General features: G+C 45.2%; 1 protein-coding gene across 1 annotated transcript in view; it reads right to left on the reverse strand.

Annotated features, from left to right (window-relative positions):
• Window positions 1–16,119, reverse strand: part of TXLNB (taxilin beta) — a 40,822-nt gene extending 24,703 nt beyond the window's left edge. Inside the window, exons 1-4 of the mRNA XM_014939573.1 lie at window positions 15,918–16,119; window positions 10,409–10,825; window positions 7,198–7,289; window positions 3,162–3,332 (exon numbers count right to left, since the gene is read on the reverse strand). Of these exons, the coding sequence (XP_014795059.1) occupies window positions 3,162–3,332; window positions 7,198–7,289; window positions 10,409–10,811 (666 nt within the window). The 5' untranslated portion in view covers window positions 10,812–10,825; window positions 15,918–16,119. The remainder of the gene's footprint in view (window positions 1–3,161; window positions 3,333–7,197; window positions 7,290–10,408; window positions 10,826–15,917) is intronic.
• Between the last annotated feature and the right edge of the window lie 1,785 nt (window positions 16,120–17,904).

Here is a 17,904-nt window from a genome sequence, read left to right on the forward strand (position 1 = left end):
GTGCTTCATATCGACTCTATCAAAGATATATTCTCGCTGTCCTACTGCAATCCCGCTGTCACTCTCATGATTTACTGCTAAAAATGTAAGAACGCACAGAATGAAGACTTGTGAAATTAAGACAAGGATATTTGGCAGTTTGGGATTTATCACTGGATAATTTGCAAGGGCGGGATTGTCTCTGGTCCTTGTCCTTCTCTGGGGTGACTCCAGAAGACTGTGGGTGTGCTGAAGTCCTATCAGCCGAGCGAGGACTCCTCATTTTCAATGAACCATTCTCTTCATTCCCAGGCACCACGGTCTGAGCCAATTTGGAGCCGAGCCCATACTCGAAGCTGTTGACTTTGTATGAAAGTCATTGCTTAACGCCTGGTAGAGGGAAGGACAAGGGACCTGAGACGTTCATGTCACTACAAGCCGCTAAGTAGCCACCAAGCTGTCAGGATAATTGGCAGAACACGAACACCACGCAGAGAAGTGAGTTGCTGTTGGTCTTAGCAGAGCTGCTCTCCGTTGCAGTGGGAGCACGTTCTGCTATTTCACGAGCATTTATTCTGCTTTTCTTGGAGGGAGAACTAAACATCTGTTTTCTGCCGTGAAGTACAACTGCAAGGAAATAATCTGAATAGCTTGGACTGTGAGTGAGTCAGATTTTGAGGCTGGTATCCAATACTAACCAGAAATTTCTCTTCCCTGACCTGCCCTGTGGATTTTCAGCGCGGCTCCGTGTTGCATATTCATCACCACTTGGCTGCACCCATCTCCAATTAATGGGAATTCCACATACCAGATGAGTGAAGATGACATTTACATGACGTGATGCGCATATAATGTACCACATGGTAACTCAGAGGAGGTTCATGATCTGGACAGGCCAGGTTTCTCCTTTGCTATTGAAATGACACAATTTCCTACAGTTTTTTTTTTTTTTTTTTTTTTTTCCACGCTTTGGGACATAATCAGAAGTGTTAATCCCAAGTGCTAAAAAATTATGAATCAGCTTCTCTGTCCTGCCAAAACCAAAATAAAAATTACTTAAGCAGGAGATTTTAAAAGTAACATTTGATAGATTCTCCTGCTTCGGTCCCCCTTAGTACAGTCATAAGCAGAAGCAAATTGCACTCATTTAAATAAATAGAAGATGAGATTGTGGAGATTCACAGTTCTCCAGGAGCTAAATCTTAAAGGCAAATATCCCAAGAATTATGTTAAAACTCTTAGAGAGACAAAACCAGATCAAGATATTGAATGCCTTTATTAATTTAATCTTCATTCATTCTGCGAGTGTATTTTTTCTTACTGTCTTATTTAACTTTGGTTTTTTTACACTGAAAGTGCAGGAACCAGAGGAAAGCTGGTATTCTGGGTTTCTTAAAAAGTCTCCAGATTCTTAGAAAGAAAAATCTGAACACTTCTTCCTACTACAAGATCAGCTCAGGCACCTTTCCTGGCTCACCTGGCACAGGTAGAGGATAAAAATCAGAATTGAGTCTGAAATTGATAGGTTTATCTAGGAAACCTTGTCCCAGAGTAAAACATTCCAACAAGTGGAAAGATGTCGGAAAGAGACTTTCCTAAATGTAAAGATTCAATGTGTAACAAAGTATTTATATGCTCTCTGATAGTGAGATTAATAAGCATATGGGAGCTGGGAAATAATGTGAGGAATTCGACAATACCTGTTCCAAAAATGTTTTCCAAATATAATTAGTTTTTCTCTACACCCCAGCTTTCACTGATTTGTTCCGCTGATATGATTTGTTTGTTTTAGAAATCTCAGTTAAATCTTTGTGAAGCCCTGTACGCTGTACTCTTAAATCACTTGAAAATTGGCTCGTATTTCTGCTGAAAGATTTTGCCCGGTAAATCAGTGTGGATCAATATCGAGGCATATAGCTTAGGTCTGGTACAAATGACAGGCAAATTTAATTGGTTCTACCAGTTTTGAGCTGCAGCATCCAGAGATTTGCTTCTAGTTTTCCTAATTAGCTGTTAAACTGCTTTTGTCCTTCCACTAGTGCTCAATTTGAGCATATAGGTGGCTGTTCCCCCTCCCAGAGATATTCTCACCAAAATGCAACAAAAGTCAGAGCCAGACCCTGAAGGCCCCACTCTTGAGCTGGGGAAAATTAATGAAAATCCATTACAGTTAGTAGAGGTTATAGCAGGTGAAGTTCTTGCTGCTGAGAATTCCTATCTGTAATTCTATACATAGCTATATCCCCATAAAGAAGGATTTCAAATAGATCAGAGCAGACTTTTTGTATAATAATAACATCACCATCACTAACATGTCCTCAGAAAAAAAAAAAAAAAAGGAAGATCACAACAGAAATATATGTCTTGAACCTAAAATTTTTCAAAAAGCATTAATCATATTATAAATTTCACATTTAAATGGTGTGATGCACCAAGCAATAGGCAGACATGGCATATGGATCCCCGCCTTTTGACGCTCCTGAAAATTTCCTTCTTGAACCCTTTTGACTCTCATAATCCAAACGACTCCCACAAACAGCGTTGGCATTCTTCCTGTCTTGAGGTTTGACATCTTGAGGCAAATATCCTGAATTGCTAACCCTCACAGATCACGTGAAAATGCCCAAATGCTCAAATTATGTGAAAACACCTGGAGCAAAGCTGGTGTTCCTATTCTCCTGTCCATGCAGATGTATTCCCATCTGCAGTCTCAGGGACCTGAGCTGTTGGTGCCACTGGTTTTCTCTGTGCTGAGCTCCCCGATAACACAAAGAGAGGGCTTACAACTAATGTGGGCAAACTCAATGTCCAAGAGCACTCGGATATTTCCAAACGAGGAATAATTATGCATTGCACGTGCAGATGCAAATGCCTCTTTGATTTGGAGCCAGAGCAAGACGGGGAGGCATCGGTCATTAGGAGAGGGTTCTTCACTGTGAGGGTGGTGGAGCACTGGAACAGGTTGCCCAGGGAGGTGGTTGAGGCCCCTTCCCTGGAGATATTCAAGGTGAGGCTCGACCAGGCCCTGGGCAACCTGGTCTAGTTGGGGGTGTCCCTGCTGACTGCGGGGACGTCAGACTAGATGGCCTTTGGAGGTCCCTTCCGGCCTGGGCAATTCTATGATTCTATGATTCTATGATCTTCTTCCCACCTATGGGTACCTTGGTAAGGCCACCACTCACCTTGAGGTTCTTGTTGTGCCTCTGGAGCTCCCGGCAGAGGCTCTCGAGCTTGCTGCGGGCAAGGATGGCTCGGCTGTGCTCGCTCTGCAGCTGGTCCTTCTCCTTGGTGATCTGGGCCTGCCTCTTCTGCAGGTACTTGAGCTTTTTCTGCTCGGCACGATGTTCTTCGTGCTGGGCAGGGAACAGGGATTAAAATAAAAGAAAGAGGGACAGGGAAAAAAGAGAATTAGCACTTTTGGTTTGGGGAAAGTCATCACAATTTCTTAACCTCTTAGGAAATGTTTTATGTTTATCAGCACCAATGGGAGAGGTGTGAGCGACCTGGAGGGAGTGCCAAGCTTTCTTGCTGCAACAGTCCCAAGTGTGCTGTGGTGTGGATGGGTGAACATAATTTTTAATCCTCTTGTCACACCATTTCAGCCCTTCCTTCTCTGGTTTGAATTTCTTTGAAGGGCAGCTGTGAGGTTTTTATTTTTGTTTCAGTGTTGGGAAGTAGAGCAGCCGGTAGCGCTTTACATGGTGAGATTTCTCCAGATCATGAGATAATGCAATAGCTGCTCATTCTGTTTTGCAGCTTCCTGAAAAAGAAACGGCTTCCTAGATACCTAGGAACCTGCTGGAAAAAACAGCAGCAAAAGAATCACTGGAGACCAGGGATGCTGTCTGTGTGGGGGCTTTGCTGCTGGTGGAGGAGAATGCTCTTCAGGGAAGAATTGCCTAAACCAATAATTGGGCACCTCCTCTTGCTCGTGAGTGCACATGGGGCCACCCATCAGTTGTGTTTCTGGAGGTCCCATCATCAATGGGGGTGGGTGGCAGGGAATCAAACCTTTTTTTGGCTCTTCATCTCCATGTAATTATTGACTAACATATGGACAGTCCCTGATGTTCACTTGGGAACTTCTCTAGAGGGATGGTGGTGAGGAGGGTGTATTTGGAGGGGGGGGAGGATGAAGGGCAACCAAAGAATTGCGAATAGCAGTCCCTACACAAACTGGTCATTTCTTCTGACACCTACCTATTAATGGCTGCTTTGAAAAAAATTCCTGCACTGCAAATTAGCACCGTAACAGAGGTGTCAATGAAGCATTTCACCTCTGAAGCTTTTAAAGATTTCACCTCCCCTTCCAACACCCAGCAGCCCTCCCCTCCTCGCTGTACCACGGGCGTGCATATATTGCAAAATATTACTGAAGACCAGATGTTTTCTGCTTGAAAAACAGCAGCATGTGAGCTGCAATGTGCAAACCTTAATAATAATAGCTGTTTTTATTCCTAGATTATCTAATAATATGGTACCACTAGTATTAATTATTAACCCCAGTATGATTGGGAAAGTTGGTGAGTGCAAGGGAATGATGTGCAGCTCAAACAAGGCAGTCAACAGGCATCATATTTTACACTTTCTCTGCCCGAGGATCTGTTTTCTGCAGATGTTCTGTAATTTATGCCTACAGTAGAGAGCTCTATGTATTATCAGTCAAGTCACAGCCAGGCATACCACAAAACAATGCAATCACCAGCTTGGAGTATATTTACAGTTTATGCCCAAATTTCAGCATGTGGATTGTGTGTTTTTACCCCAGCAGATCAAAATAGGGGCTTTTGCATCAATCAAGCTGCACTCTCTTAAATAATTTTTCTAGTATTGTAGGGGAAAAAATAGCCTCTCTGTAATTAAGGCTGAGATTTATTTTCCTTTATAAGCTTGATTTTGGCCCCTTCCCCTTCCCTCTTAAAAACACAAAAAAGGTTCTTTTTGCTTTACATTTTGCATGCACAGCCTGTGCTGAGCGGATAATGATTTATCCAAATTTTAGATGATTCAACTCAATCTGTGCTTGAGATGGGGGACTTAGAATAAAATAGGTCTTAATTGTGATATAAGAAGTCTTACAAGCTTTTTGCTCTTTCTTTTTTTTTCCATAAAAATGACTTGTGCTAAAAACTTATATTTCAAAGTTCTCAGGGATGTCTAAGACATGGTGTTATTTTTGCACCGAAGAAGGGAATTTACTGGTAAATAGGAATGACAAAAGGGCTGCCAATGATAAATTTTTATGATTAGTTAATAAGATATTAGCTAAAATCAACTACAAATAGAAGGAATTATGGTTTTGGAAGGCTGCCCTAGAGAGACAAACTCTCAATTTAGGAAAAAAAAATGTTTTATCTTGACCCCACTGCAGACAATGGCAATACTTATATTTATTTACTAGTGTATAGCTCTTGCACCCAGCACTTGTGACACCCTCAGGACCTCTAAATACAAACTGGTCACAAGCAATTCTGCAACAGGTGTTTGTAGTCAAAAGCTGAAGTAAAGCACAGTCTGCTTTACTAACCCAAATCACTCTGTCTACACCAGTATTAGTGAATATGTTCTTTGATTGCAAGTAGCATGGCACGGTTTGTGCCCAAATGCCTATGCTGCCTTGGTTCCACATCTCCACAGGCTTCCTTCACACCAGCCCATGCCCTTAGACTCATAGAATCATAGAATGTGTTGGGTTGGAAGGGACCTTTAAAGGTCCCTCTTCCCTGATGCCTTCTGTTTCCTGGTGTACTCATCACCATGGACTGTCCCAGGGCATGTTCTAACAGTTAAATAGCGTATAGATGGCTGTGGGGAAGTGCTGGTGCTCCATAGGGTCCCCAACCGGCTCCATACAGGCAACCTCTTAAGATGGAGCCAGCAGCAGATCTATCTGATGGAGCTGAAGACATCGCCAGCCCCCAGCTCAACTTGGAGTCTGGCTGCACCTTCCCCTGAGCCGTGCTGCAGCAAGTCCTTGTGTCACCCAGGGAGATGATCTGGCTGGAAAAAACAACTCAGCAAAAGCAAAAAGTGACCTAAGTGTGTGACTGGGGATGGACAAGAGGGAGCAGAGAGAGTGGTGACTGCTACTGCTGGTTGCTGACAGGCTATTCATCACGCTACACCCCTCAGCCCTGCTTTGCTCCAACGAGCTTTTGGTTGTATTTATTCAATGATTTATTTTAGTGACATCGCCCAGGGTGTCAAAAACGAAGGCTCAGTGTTTGGGTTTTAGCACATTTTGTCCTGCATGGGTTGCTGGAGATATGGACCCCTGTTCTATACAGTGGTCCCATGAGCTGTCCAGATCACGAACCTCCTGTGGGTTACCATGTGGTACACTACAGAGGAAGAAGACCTATTCCAGTTAAGTCTTGGGCATGAAGTCCCTTTAAGCATGAGCTAAACAGCCTGAGGCCAATTTATGAAATCAGAGGATTTTACATGAAAAAAAAAAAAGGAAAGCTGAATTTCACATTAGGATGAGACATGGACACATCTGTGCATAAAGCCAATTACAAAGTCAATGTTCTGCTTGGCACATTTTTCAGCGCTCCACAAACTGTAAAATGCTGCAGCCTTTTCATTTGCAAGATTTCCCCAGCTTATGGCCATACAGCCCTTTAACTACTTAGAAGAAAACACTTCACCCCAAAATAACCCATCAAAAGTATGGAAAGAACAGAGCCAGGAAGCTGGCTTTGTTACAGGGGTAACGTTATGGTGCCAGGGGCTTCGACTCTTCATTTCACTGTGCTGTGGTGTCTCTCACAATTAGCCTCAGCACTCTGTTTTCTGATTTTCTGCTTCCTAACATTTTATACTAAGCCCTGTATTATTTTCATTTGGATTAAATCACTGACACATAACTTAAAGCAGCGCTCACATACAGAGGTGTGCAAAACTCCACGCAGAAGGGAAAGGTGGGAGCCCAGACACTAGTCCCCAGTGTGGGTCAGATTGGTAGATTTGCCTTTAAGTACAAATATTCTGCCTCTTCAGCTTTTTAATTCAAAGTCCAGCTTGTTTTCCTCACTTTTTACTTCTTTTCTCCTTCTCACCCATAATTGATTATTTAACCCTGGCAATTATTTTAGGATTCACTTATCCGGAAGGACACTATGGTGACATGAGGTTTGACCGTGCTGCATGGTCATATGCTTTTTATACCTTCCTATACAGACAGTTTGCACAGAAGACAACCAATGCTCTACTAACCAGTTCAGCATACTTCTTAAATAACAGGTCCATCTTCTCCTCTGGAGTATTCAGCTTGTTCAAGCTTTGCACCAGTAGGGTGGCTTCCTTCCCTTGAAAAAGAAAAAGAAGCAGAGATTTGATGGTAGATGTAGTTTGTAACTGATGTGCTGCTGTGAAATGGACATTAGGAAAAAATTCTTCACAGAAAGAGTGGTCAGACACTGGAATAGGCTGCCCGGGGAGGTGGTTGAGCCACCATCCCTGGCTGTGTTTAAGAGTCGTTTAGATGCGGTGTTGGGGGATATGGTGTAGGGGAGAACTTTGTAGAGTAGAGTTGATGGTTGGACTCCATGATCCCAAGGGTCTCTTCCAACCTGAATGTTGGTTGGTTGGTTGATGCATGGATCTGTAAAAACTCTGGGAGAAATGAGGCATTTTGGATGGAAGAGAATAACTTTTTCTATGAATTTCTGTGTTTTCCTTCTCCCTGTAAGAACAAACATGCTTGAATTTTCCTCCATTTCAGACCTCAGGAATGTGCTGTCTTCTAGCAAAAGCATTAGCTGTGAAATGCTTTTTTCCTGTATAATTTGATTTTCCTTTAATGTTTTTGCAACATGACTGGGTCACATATATAATACATTTAATCGAAATAGGATGGAAAGGGCCTGAACCTTGAGGACTCAGAAGCCGAAGCTCTTTGCAAGTGAAAACTGATCAAAACTGGTGTAAACCATCAGAGAGCAGTGGGTACTGCCAGCCAAGTCTGGGCAACACGATTGTGGTGTAAATCAGTTCCCTGACTTGGTGAAGAGAGTATGGATACCAGAGACAAAGCATTCACAGTCTAGTAACTATCTGGGCGTGCGTAGCTAATTCACTGTGTAGCTCTTTATGTATTGCTTCTCTTCTGATACCTCCTGGCATTTATGTCAGCCCTGAGTATGAGCTGGAGCTTGAACAATGTTTGTTCATGGAATACAAAATGTCCCTGGCATCCCTGGAGATAAGGATGGCTGCGGTGCCAGGGGCTTGGCTGTGCTTTTCCAAATGCTCCGCTTTCCCGAGGCTGTGAGACCAAATTTGCTTTCTGCTTTAGGCTGGACTTTTTCTACTGCAAGTCTAGTGCAGTCCGGCAGTGATGCCTGCAGGGAAAATCCACTATTTCACATTAAGCGAATTCTCTCTACAACACTAGTACAAATATGTTGAAGAGAGCCAAAATCAAATCCTGGAGTGAAAATTGTTGCAACTGCAGCTGAAGAACTGTGCTTTGGTAGGGTTTTCATAGAATCGTCTAGGTTGGAAGGGATCGCTACGATCATCTAGTCCAACCATCAACCTAACTCTGATTAAAAAACAAAAGAAAACTATACACACACCCCCACACATCCTCCCATCACTAAACTATGTCTCTAAGCACTACGTCAACCCATCTTTTGAAAATCTCTAGAGATAGTGCCTCGACCACTTCCCTGGGCAGCCCATTCCTAATAATGTTTAATAACCCTTTCAGTGTAAAAATTTTTCCTAATATCCAATCTGAAATCATCGACCAGTCACCTCAGGACCCAACTCCTCCACACACCCCCCCATCACTAAACTATGTCTCTAAGCACTATGTCAACCCATCTTTTGAAAATCTCTAGGGATAGTGCCTCCACCACTTCCCTGGGCAGCCCATTCCTAATAATGTTTAATAACCCTTTCAGTGTAAAAATTTTTCCTAATATCCAATCTGAAATCATTGACCTGTCACCTCAGGACCCACAGAGGTATCTCATCAAGTCCCATGAATTTGTATCCTGGTTATTTCACTGGTCTTGGAGACATACCAATAACTGCGCCAAAGCTGAGGCAATAGAAACTGAGGAACTTTCTTTCTCCTGGAAGTTCAAGGAATTGTGGAGGAAAATATCCCCTGTCTGTCCTCTGTTCAGTCCCTTGTCTGTAAGCATGTCCTGCAGTGATTTTTCTACAGGCTTAGCCCACGGTTGGGTTTGGGTTCTCATGCAAAGGAGGGGCTTGAAGATTGGCGGGAGTTAAGTGTAGGAAGGGAAATAAATTACATGTTGGGATTGCAGGTTGGGATGGGACTACATTGCTCTCTAGTGGCTGCCCAGCAGAAAGGACATATTTTGTAAAGACTTAGATAAAATCAGTGTATGGGCTTATTTCATACAGTCTGTGATAAGCCTGGAGGTCTGCTAGATGAAAAATAACCTGGGCATGATGGTGAATTTGTTCTGCAGATTCCCACTCCACATAGTAGCCCCATTAACACTATTGTGACCGCTGAGAACTCATACCTGAGGAAGCAGGGGAGGAAAAAGATTTACTGAGGCACAAAGGAGAGGCCAGGTTCTCCTTTGGCCAAGCAGCAACTTTCCGCAGTGTGTCGTCAGACTCACAGCTTTGTGTGGCCCAATAGTACATCAGGATTGTGTGATATAATCCTAAACTTTTGTCTTTTTAGAAGAACTAATACCTGATACAGCCTACTTGTATCGGTCAGGTAATTGCTGAAAAGAATTGTCAGTGAAATTAAAGTTGTAACAGTCACCGTAAATTTTAGTGATAACTAGAGATCCCTGTCATCCACGGCAGAGGCTTAACTTGGGAGAGAGGGAGGACCATCTCCTCAAGATATCGAGGTGCTGGAGCGAGTGCAGAGGAGGGCAACGAAACTAGTGAAGGGCCTGGAAGACAAATCATATGAAGAGCGGCTGAAGGAGCTGGGGCTGTTTAGTTTGAGGAAGAGGAGGGTGAGGGGAGACCTCATCACTCTCTACAACTACTTGAAAGGACACTGTAGAGAGGTTGGGGCTGGTCTCTTCTCACAGGTAATTAACGACAGAACGAGAGGGAACGGCTTCAAGCTCCAACAGGGTAGGTTTAGACTGAACATTAGGAAGGAATTTTTCACAGAGAGAGTGGTCGGGCATTGGAATAGGCTGCCCAGGGAGGGGGTTGAGTCACCATCCCTGGATGTGTTTAAAGGACGTTTAGATGAAGTACTGAGGGATATGGTGTAGGGGAGAACTTTGTAGAGTAGGGTAGATGGTTGGACTTGATGATCCCAAGGGTCTCTTCCAACCTGAATGATTCTATGATTCTATGACCAGGGAGGTTTCACTTCTGTTCACAGAAGAGCTGTGTAAGTACATAAGTACTTAGGGAGGTTTCACTTCTGTTAACAGAAGAGCTGTGTAAGTACATAAGTACTTGCCTAGTCCCTTCAGGAGCTTCTTCTCCAGCTTTTGCTCCTTGCTGCCGCCGGGCTCCTTTGCTCTGGAAGCATCCCCAGATGCCAGCTTCTCTTTCTCACCCTCCTCAGTTGGATCTTCATACTCCGCATCCTCCACGCTGCCCGACTCTCCCTTCTCCGCCCTGTCGGTTCCTGTAGCAGCACTTTCCTTCTCCATCAGGCTGGCTGCAGACCCGTAGGTTTTAATAATGTCCTCCAGCTGCCTGCTCAGCTCCTCGGAGATGTCACACACGGCTGCTTCGGGTTGGGGGCTTGGCTGCTCCACGGGGGCTGGAGTTGTGGGCTGCGAGCTGGGGACAGGATTGTCCCCACTCTGCCCCTGGATGTCCTGCCCGGGCGAGGTGGGAGACTGGTTGTTCTCCATGCTTGGTGCAGTACCTGACAGCAAACAAATGGAGGGTTAATGTAAAAGCACACGAAATTAGTCTTCTAACTGTTCCCAGAGCTCAGCCAGCACCTGAGTAATTTTGTACGCAATTTGGGACGGCAGCTCATCCGTCGGTTCTGGCTTGATAAATATGTCACACTTAAATGAACAACCAAGGTGATTTACCTGCGGGGAGAAAAGCAAATTATATTTCCAAGAGGAAAGGCCTGCACAAACCTAATACTTAAAAAAATCAAAACCTCTTACTCATGTTGCCAGCGATAAAATGCGAATTGGCACCTGAGTCATTTACACCACTTCCCTCCCTGAGCACGCTATTTGTAAAGTGGAGAGGGACTTTTTATAAGGGCATGTGGTGATAGGACAAGGGGTAATACTTTCCAAGAGGAAAAGCCTGCACAAACCTAATACTTAAAAAAATCAAAACCTCTTACTCATGTTGCCAGCGATAAAATGCGAATTGGCACCTGAGTCATTTACACCACTTCCCTCCCTGAGCACGCTATTTGTAAAGTGGAGAGGGACTTTTTATAAGGGCATGTGGTGATAGGACAAGGGGTAATGGCTCCAAAGTGGAAGGGGGGAGATTTAGATTAGATATTAGGAAGCAATTTTTCACTCTGAGAGTGATGAGACAGCGGCCCAGGTCGCCCAGAGAAGCTGTGGCTGCCCCATCCCTGGAGGGGTTCAAGGCCAGGCTGGATGGGGCTTGGAGCAACCTGGTCTGGTGGGAGGTGTCCCTGCCCAGGGCAGGGGGTTGGAACTGGATGATCTTTAAGGTCCCTTCCAACCCAAACCGCTCCATGATTCTATGATTTCATTTGCCACATGTTTACTTTTCTTGATCTGTTTACCTGCAACACTGGCTCTCGATATGGGCAGCTTCACTTCAGAGCTACGTAAGTTTCATTTCCTATTTCTCCCCCATCATCACATCTAAAGTCAATAACCACAAAAAACAAATGCTTTAAATGAAACCAGTACACCAAAAATTGCACTGTGCTTTTGGAGAGCCCGGGGTGGTGCTTGATCTGCAAGAGGCCTGGCTTGGTACTGTCACCATAATGGCAAAGAATAAGATAAACAGGTATAAACCACTCTTTTCTTGCACTTGCTGCATGTTGTCAACAGAGTGTTTGACAAAGTACAAAATACAGAATAAATCACAGCGAAGTAAAACTGACCAGGCGTAACACGGGCTGATAGTCCATGGTGTTTTCTGAGGCAAATTTCAGCTAATTTTCTCCCAGTTTACAAAGAGAAGCTTTTGTTTTCTTATGTCTTTGAGCTGCTGCACTCAGCCAGGTGAATCCAGAGCCCCCGAGGGGTCTGTGTTCCTCCGGAGGCTGCTTCAGTTTACCAAGGACCTGGCAAGGGGGGTGTCAGCGAGAGCATCCCAGGCATCTGCTCCCAGCTCCTGCAAGGTGTGGGCCAGCAGAAACAGCATCTCTGACTGTTTTTGGCTGGAAAACTCAGTGTAGAGCAGGTTCCTTCTTTCTTAGAGTGCCAGCAGAGCTGCTGTCACCTCTGCATTGCCCTCGTGAAGTAGTGCAGGGGTGCGAGGTGCACAGCTGGGTCTCACACTGCAACTGGCCCTCACTTCTGCTTGACTACAGACTCCATCCCCTTTGTAGCCATGAGTCCTTTTTCAGGCTGATTTTTGTTCCTCCCTGGTCTTGGTGGGGAACTACGAGAGGAAGAAGTTTGCTTTCTCGGTTCTTTTCTAGCACCTGAGGTGGTTGCTTTTTTTTTTTTAAAAAGACAGCTTGCTTTGAAAACACGGAGCAAAGGGAGAAGCATTTTGTGCCCTGTTCGGTTGGCTGTAACGTATATCTTCTATGGTGTCTACATTTCTACAGCTTTCAAAATCATAAACTAACTCGGCCAAAGGCAGTCCATGATAAGAGAGATGTAATTTATTGTAATACATGGCTTGCTGTTCATTATTAACTCTCCCCAGTCACAGTGGTGTTTGGAAGTGCAGTGACGGCCATCGCTAGGGCAACATTTTTCAAGATTTAATTGTCTAGCTATTTGTCTGGGCTTACAGATAAGATAGTCAACTATTGTGGTTTATCGTCTCTCAAGCAATTACTTGTGGGTCTCTAATTGAAAGCTGTGAGTGGGGCTCAGGATGTGCTTTGAAAACCGTTCAGCTACAAAGCCATGCCCCTGCAATCCTCCTGCAGGTACAACCCACCAGCAGGAACGGCTCGGGAAGGTGGCTGGACCTGGTCCCAAGGACTCTGTCAGACAGATGTTTTTTTCCTTCCTACTTGTGGCGTGGTCATTAAATCACTGCAAAGCGATTGTAACATTATATCTGTCTGATTTGATTTCATAGTGAGTGGAAAGAGCAGGCCCTACATGTGCAATTTAGGTAAATAATTCCAGGTAGCATGAATGTTAGACTGCAGCTTGTGAGCTTGTTTTAACTAGAGTTGACTGACTGCCAATTAATTCAAGGTCGGTAAGATTATTGTAAAAGCTAAGCTAGAAGCTCCACAAAATATGTGTTTATTTCTGACACGTTTAGGCTAGGGTTTACAATTGTATTCGTTAATTTGAGCTAATTGGCAATTGGTGATCAATCAGCTGGAAAACCCAGGATCACCCACTCCCGTCTAGACGGAACGAAAGTCTCACAAAGTACATCCTGGATTTAAAGTAGTTATTTTTGTCATGCATTCATCACAGAAGGAGAACTGGAAGGCTAAGTGCTCTGCTCCCAAATGCGAATTTCCCTTTTGCCCACCTCCCCCTCTTTGAAAGGAGGCACAAGTCGATGTGGTCCTCCCTCCAACCCTGACTCCCTCCCTCGGCTGCCTCCCGCCTCCCGGCTGCGTCGCTCACGGAGCAACACCCTCCTGCTAAAGGTTTCCTCCTACGTCAATTATCAAGCACTCCTGGAAACACAGAGGGCTTTACATCAACGGCGGCGATGGATTTACGCACAGAGCTTCTCGGTAACAAGGGAAACACACGGGGGAATGGGAGAGGAACTGGATGTTTGGAATCGAGGACAGGAGGAGATGTTTAAAAGCTGGCCTCGCAGGAAACCTTCCCCAACGTACGTTCCTGGCTGGAAAGGGGTTAGTAATTATCAAGTCTCTGAAACCTTGGCAGTTCACATCTGTCGAGGTTCAGGCCACCTGGAGGTGGAACCACAGAAACACTCAGCGACGAACCCTTAACCCAAGGATGCCCACCTGACGGATCCTACTGGGGATAGCATTTCCACACACAAGTAAACATTTTAATGCTTTATTCCATTCTCCTTCGGGCTAAACCAGAGGTCTGATAACTTCTCTGAGCACAAACACGAGACTTCTGCACCTTGTTTTGTGTAAGAGCTTTCCCAGCCTCAGGGAGTTTATATTTGGGGAGAGAAGGCAGGTGTCATCTGCTGACAGCAGCCCCCCTACAGCCTTTGATGCTGGGAGATTTTACTGAGGTTGGCCCCGGTCCTACTCGTGCTCCAGCCTGTTTAGCCTTGATGTGCATCAGGAATTCCTCCTTATCAGGCCATAAAAGACTTTTGGTGCCAACCGCAGCAAGACCCAAAGTGTTTACATTATGCACTATCTTAGACACAGTGATGCCTAAAAATTAGGTGGCTGAGCCCAGAAGAGAAATTCCTTGGTTCTTCAAGGAATTTTAGACTTGCCTGATTTTAGACGACCCACCTCTTGAGTTTTGTGACTCCTACTACTATTACTGCTGCCTCCAGGGCACCTGAATTTCCAACAGGGCTTTATCCTGGTTTATGGTGAAGGGGAGGACTGACCAGTTTTCTGGCCGAGTCTGAGCATTGCATCTTGTTTACCCTTTTCCTCTTGCTGTCCCAAATCCTGGAACTGTTCCACAGCCCTGAGATGAGTATCTTTCATGGCTCTGGTGTTTTGGGTGGAAGCTTGAGCACTTGTGGTTGATGCCTACAGATAGTCATCCTGGTCCTCCTCTTCTCCAGTGGGAAACACCCCCAAGAAACAGAGGGTGCTACTGCCTCCCTACTGTGGGAGAGGCTTTTCTCCATTCTCCTCCTTCCTCTGTTAAAAGCTTGGAGCAACCCCGGAGAACAATGGAGCTCCTTGGGGCATTGGTCTCTGTTAGACCATCTTTCATACCGTCGCAGAGTCTTGTTTATCTTTTTTTAAACAGAGCGCTTGCTTCCCTTTCCTTCTCATGGGAATTGCTTCCTCCTGGCCTTCTTGCAGCTCAAACTTCTGGAGGGTTTACAAACGGGTCTATATTTAGCTCTTGCGTCCCCACTTATCCAGCAGAAGGACACATGGCACCTGCTCTGCAGCCAGGAGTTATTTTAAGCACTTCTAAAATGGGCAACGGCATTTAGCTCTTTATGCTCAAAATTGACATGCACACACACACAAACAATTCTCTAAAACAAAGTGTTCCATATACTCACACCAGCCAGCATATGCCGAGAAAAATCAGAATTTTTACCCCGACATAACACCAGATTGAACTACAGCAACACCTCAAAGCAGCATGTATTAAACTCTGGAATGGCCCACACTACTGCAGCTCCAATTACCCTCCAGAAAAATATGAGTGCCTTATTATAGCCTAGACACTGCCCTATGTATTACTTCAGAAAGCGCTGACAAAAATCAGCTTTATCAACCACACGCTACATTTGAACAGCTTTATGATTTATGCATCATTTTCTAGTACAAAACTGAACGAAAGTTTGGAGGCTTCGTGGCTGGTTTCCATACGAGCATGGAAAGAACCAGATTTGGAGACTTTCTGAAGTCTCATGCGGCACTTGAGTCTTGACCTCTTATTGTGGTAGCAAACCAGCCATGGCCCCTAGAATCACTTAAAGGCAAGTTTGACCAAAGTCAACTTAATTTTTATCACTCTTTAGAGAAGCATTTCTTACTTTCACCAACAGCCTTAGATACTTGACTGTTTTCCACACACATCATACGGTGCCCAGGATTTAAAAGCAATTCCTAGAAAACGTGGGCTGACAGTCCCGAAGGGAAGAACTTAGACTAAAGCCCTTGCACTGTGCCACCAAGCAGGGAGAGCAAGGAAACTGTTTGTCAGACTTACCGGAGGAAAGAGAAGAGCTGAGTGGAGGGAAAAAAACCCCACAGTCGGGCAGAAAGCTCAGAGAAGGGCACGCCGGCAGCAGGACACTGGTACTGTAACCCTGCCACCGAGAGAAGAGGGATGGGATGACCAAGGGAAGGGGGGGGAAGGACAGAATGACACAGCAGGAGCAAACACCACGGAGACTGACCGGGGGGGACCGGCTCTGATAGGCGAGCAGGGAGGCTGCCTGCTGGCTGGCAGTGTAAACCAGATATGTTGGCTATTCCCTGCCCCCGACAGAGATAGCACCAGATCAGGCCCTCAGAAAGAGAAAACCCAGGAAGGATTCACACACAGCTGCTACCCTTGAAAATTAAGTCTTAATGACTTGACAGGCTCTGCGTGAAATTTGTCTATATTGACTACGGATTGGTCAAACTAAAGTCTGTTTTTTTGTGTCTACGCTACGGCTTTCCACAATGGGAGCTCGCAGCTGTGACTGCCCTTTGCAGCCTGGGATTTGGTCAGGATTTGTTAAAAACCAGACTGATGCTTAATCATGACTAACTGGCTGGAAGGGACCACAGGAGGTCTTTAGTTCAACCTCTTGCTCAAAGCAAGCTCAGCTGTGAGCTTTGACCAGGTCTCTCAAGGGCTTTATATTAGTCTTAAAAACCTCTGAGGATGGAGAGTGCATAGTTTCTTTGGAAACCTGTTCTCCTGCCTGCCTGTCCTCGTGGTGAAAAAGTTTCTCCTTATACCTAGCCTGAACTTCCCTCATTTCAGCTTCTGCCCATTGCCTCTTGTCCTCCCACCTTACACCCCTATGAAGCGCCAGGCCCTGTCTTCTTGATGATCTCCTCGTAGGTGCTGTGGGGCTGGAGTTAGGGACCCCCAGAGTTGTCTCTTCTCCAGCTGAACATCTCACTTCCCCCAATCTCTCCTCATGGGACGAGTGCTCCAGCCATTGTGGTGCCCCTCCAGTGAATTGACCAGCTTCTTCCATGGGGGCACCGAGACTAATGGAGGTGGCTGGTGTAGCTCTCCTGCTGATCCCAGGAGCTTTCAAACAAATAGTGATAGGATGAAAGGTAACAGTTTTAAACTGAGAGAGTAGAGATTTAGATTAGATCTTAGGAACAAATTGTTTCCTGTGGGGATGGTGGGAGACCGGAACAGGTTGCCCAGAGAAGCTGTGGCGGATCTTAGGAACAAATTGTTTCCTGTAGGGACAGTGGGAGACCAGAACAGGTAGTCCAGAAAAGTTGTGGGTGTCCCATCCCTGGAGGTGTTCAAGGCCAGGCTGGATGAGGCTTTGAGCAACCTGGTCTGGGGGGTCGGAACTCGATGATCTTTAAGGTCCCTTCCAACCCAAACTATTCTATGATTCTATGAAATGTTCTTGTTGCTGCCAAGGTACTTCCATGAAATGTTCTTGTTGCTGCCAAGGTAACCATATGCTGGCTCACATTGGCCCAAAGTTGTTTATACAAAAAGCAGAGGACTCCCCAGAGAGCTCAGCTGCATGGTGTTTGTCCAGTGACCAACATCTCCCACTGCTGTGACCCACAAGCCACTCAGGCAGCATCTTGAGATGCCAGATGGCCCCAGGACCGTCTGCTGCCCACTCTCTAGGGAGAGATGTAGGTCAGTTTAACGCACAAATATGCAAACGACTGAGAAGCAATAGGCTGGTACTGGAAGTGGCAGCCAGTGCTTTGAGAAGTGGGACTTTGGCTCCAGTGAAAAATAATAAGGCTCACAACAACATTAGGAGGAGAAACACATGTGTGGTACAATGTTTTGGAGTAAGCCCTCAAATGGACCCATTGTTGTGTGGGACTAGAGAATCCAGAAGTGTTTTGCACCTGATTTATGAGGGATATAAGAGAAAACAGTACTGGGCAGCTCAGTATCAAGAAGTACTGGCTCAGAAATAGTCCATATGTTAGCAGCATCCCAGGCTGTCACTGGAAAGGGCTAAAGGTCCTGCTATATGTGTGAA

The sequence above is a fragment of the Calidris pugnax genome, unplaced genomic scaffold (genome assembly GCF_001431845.1).
Source record: "Calidris pugnax isolate Ruff unplaced genomic scaffold, ASM143184v1 scaffold57, whole genome shotgun sequence".
Lineage (NCBI taxonomy): Eukaryota > Metazoa > Chordata > Aves > Charadriiformes > Scolopacidae > Calidris > Calidris pugnax.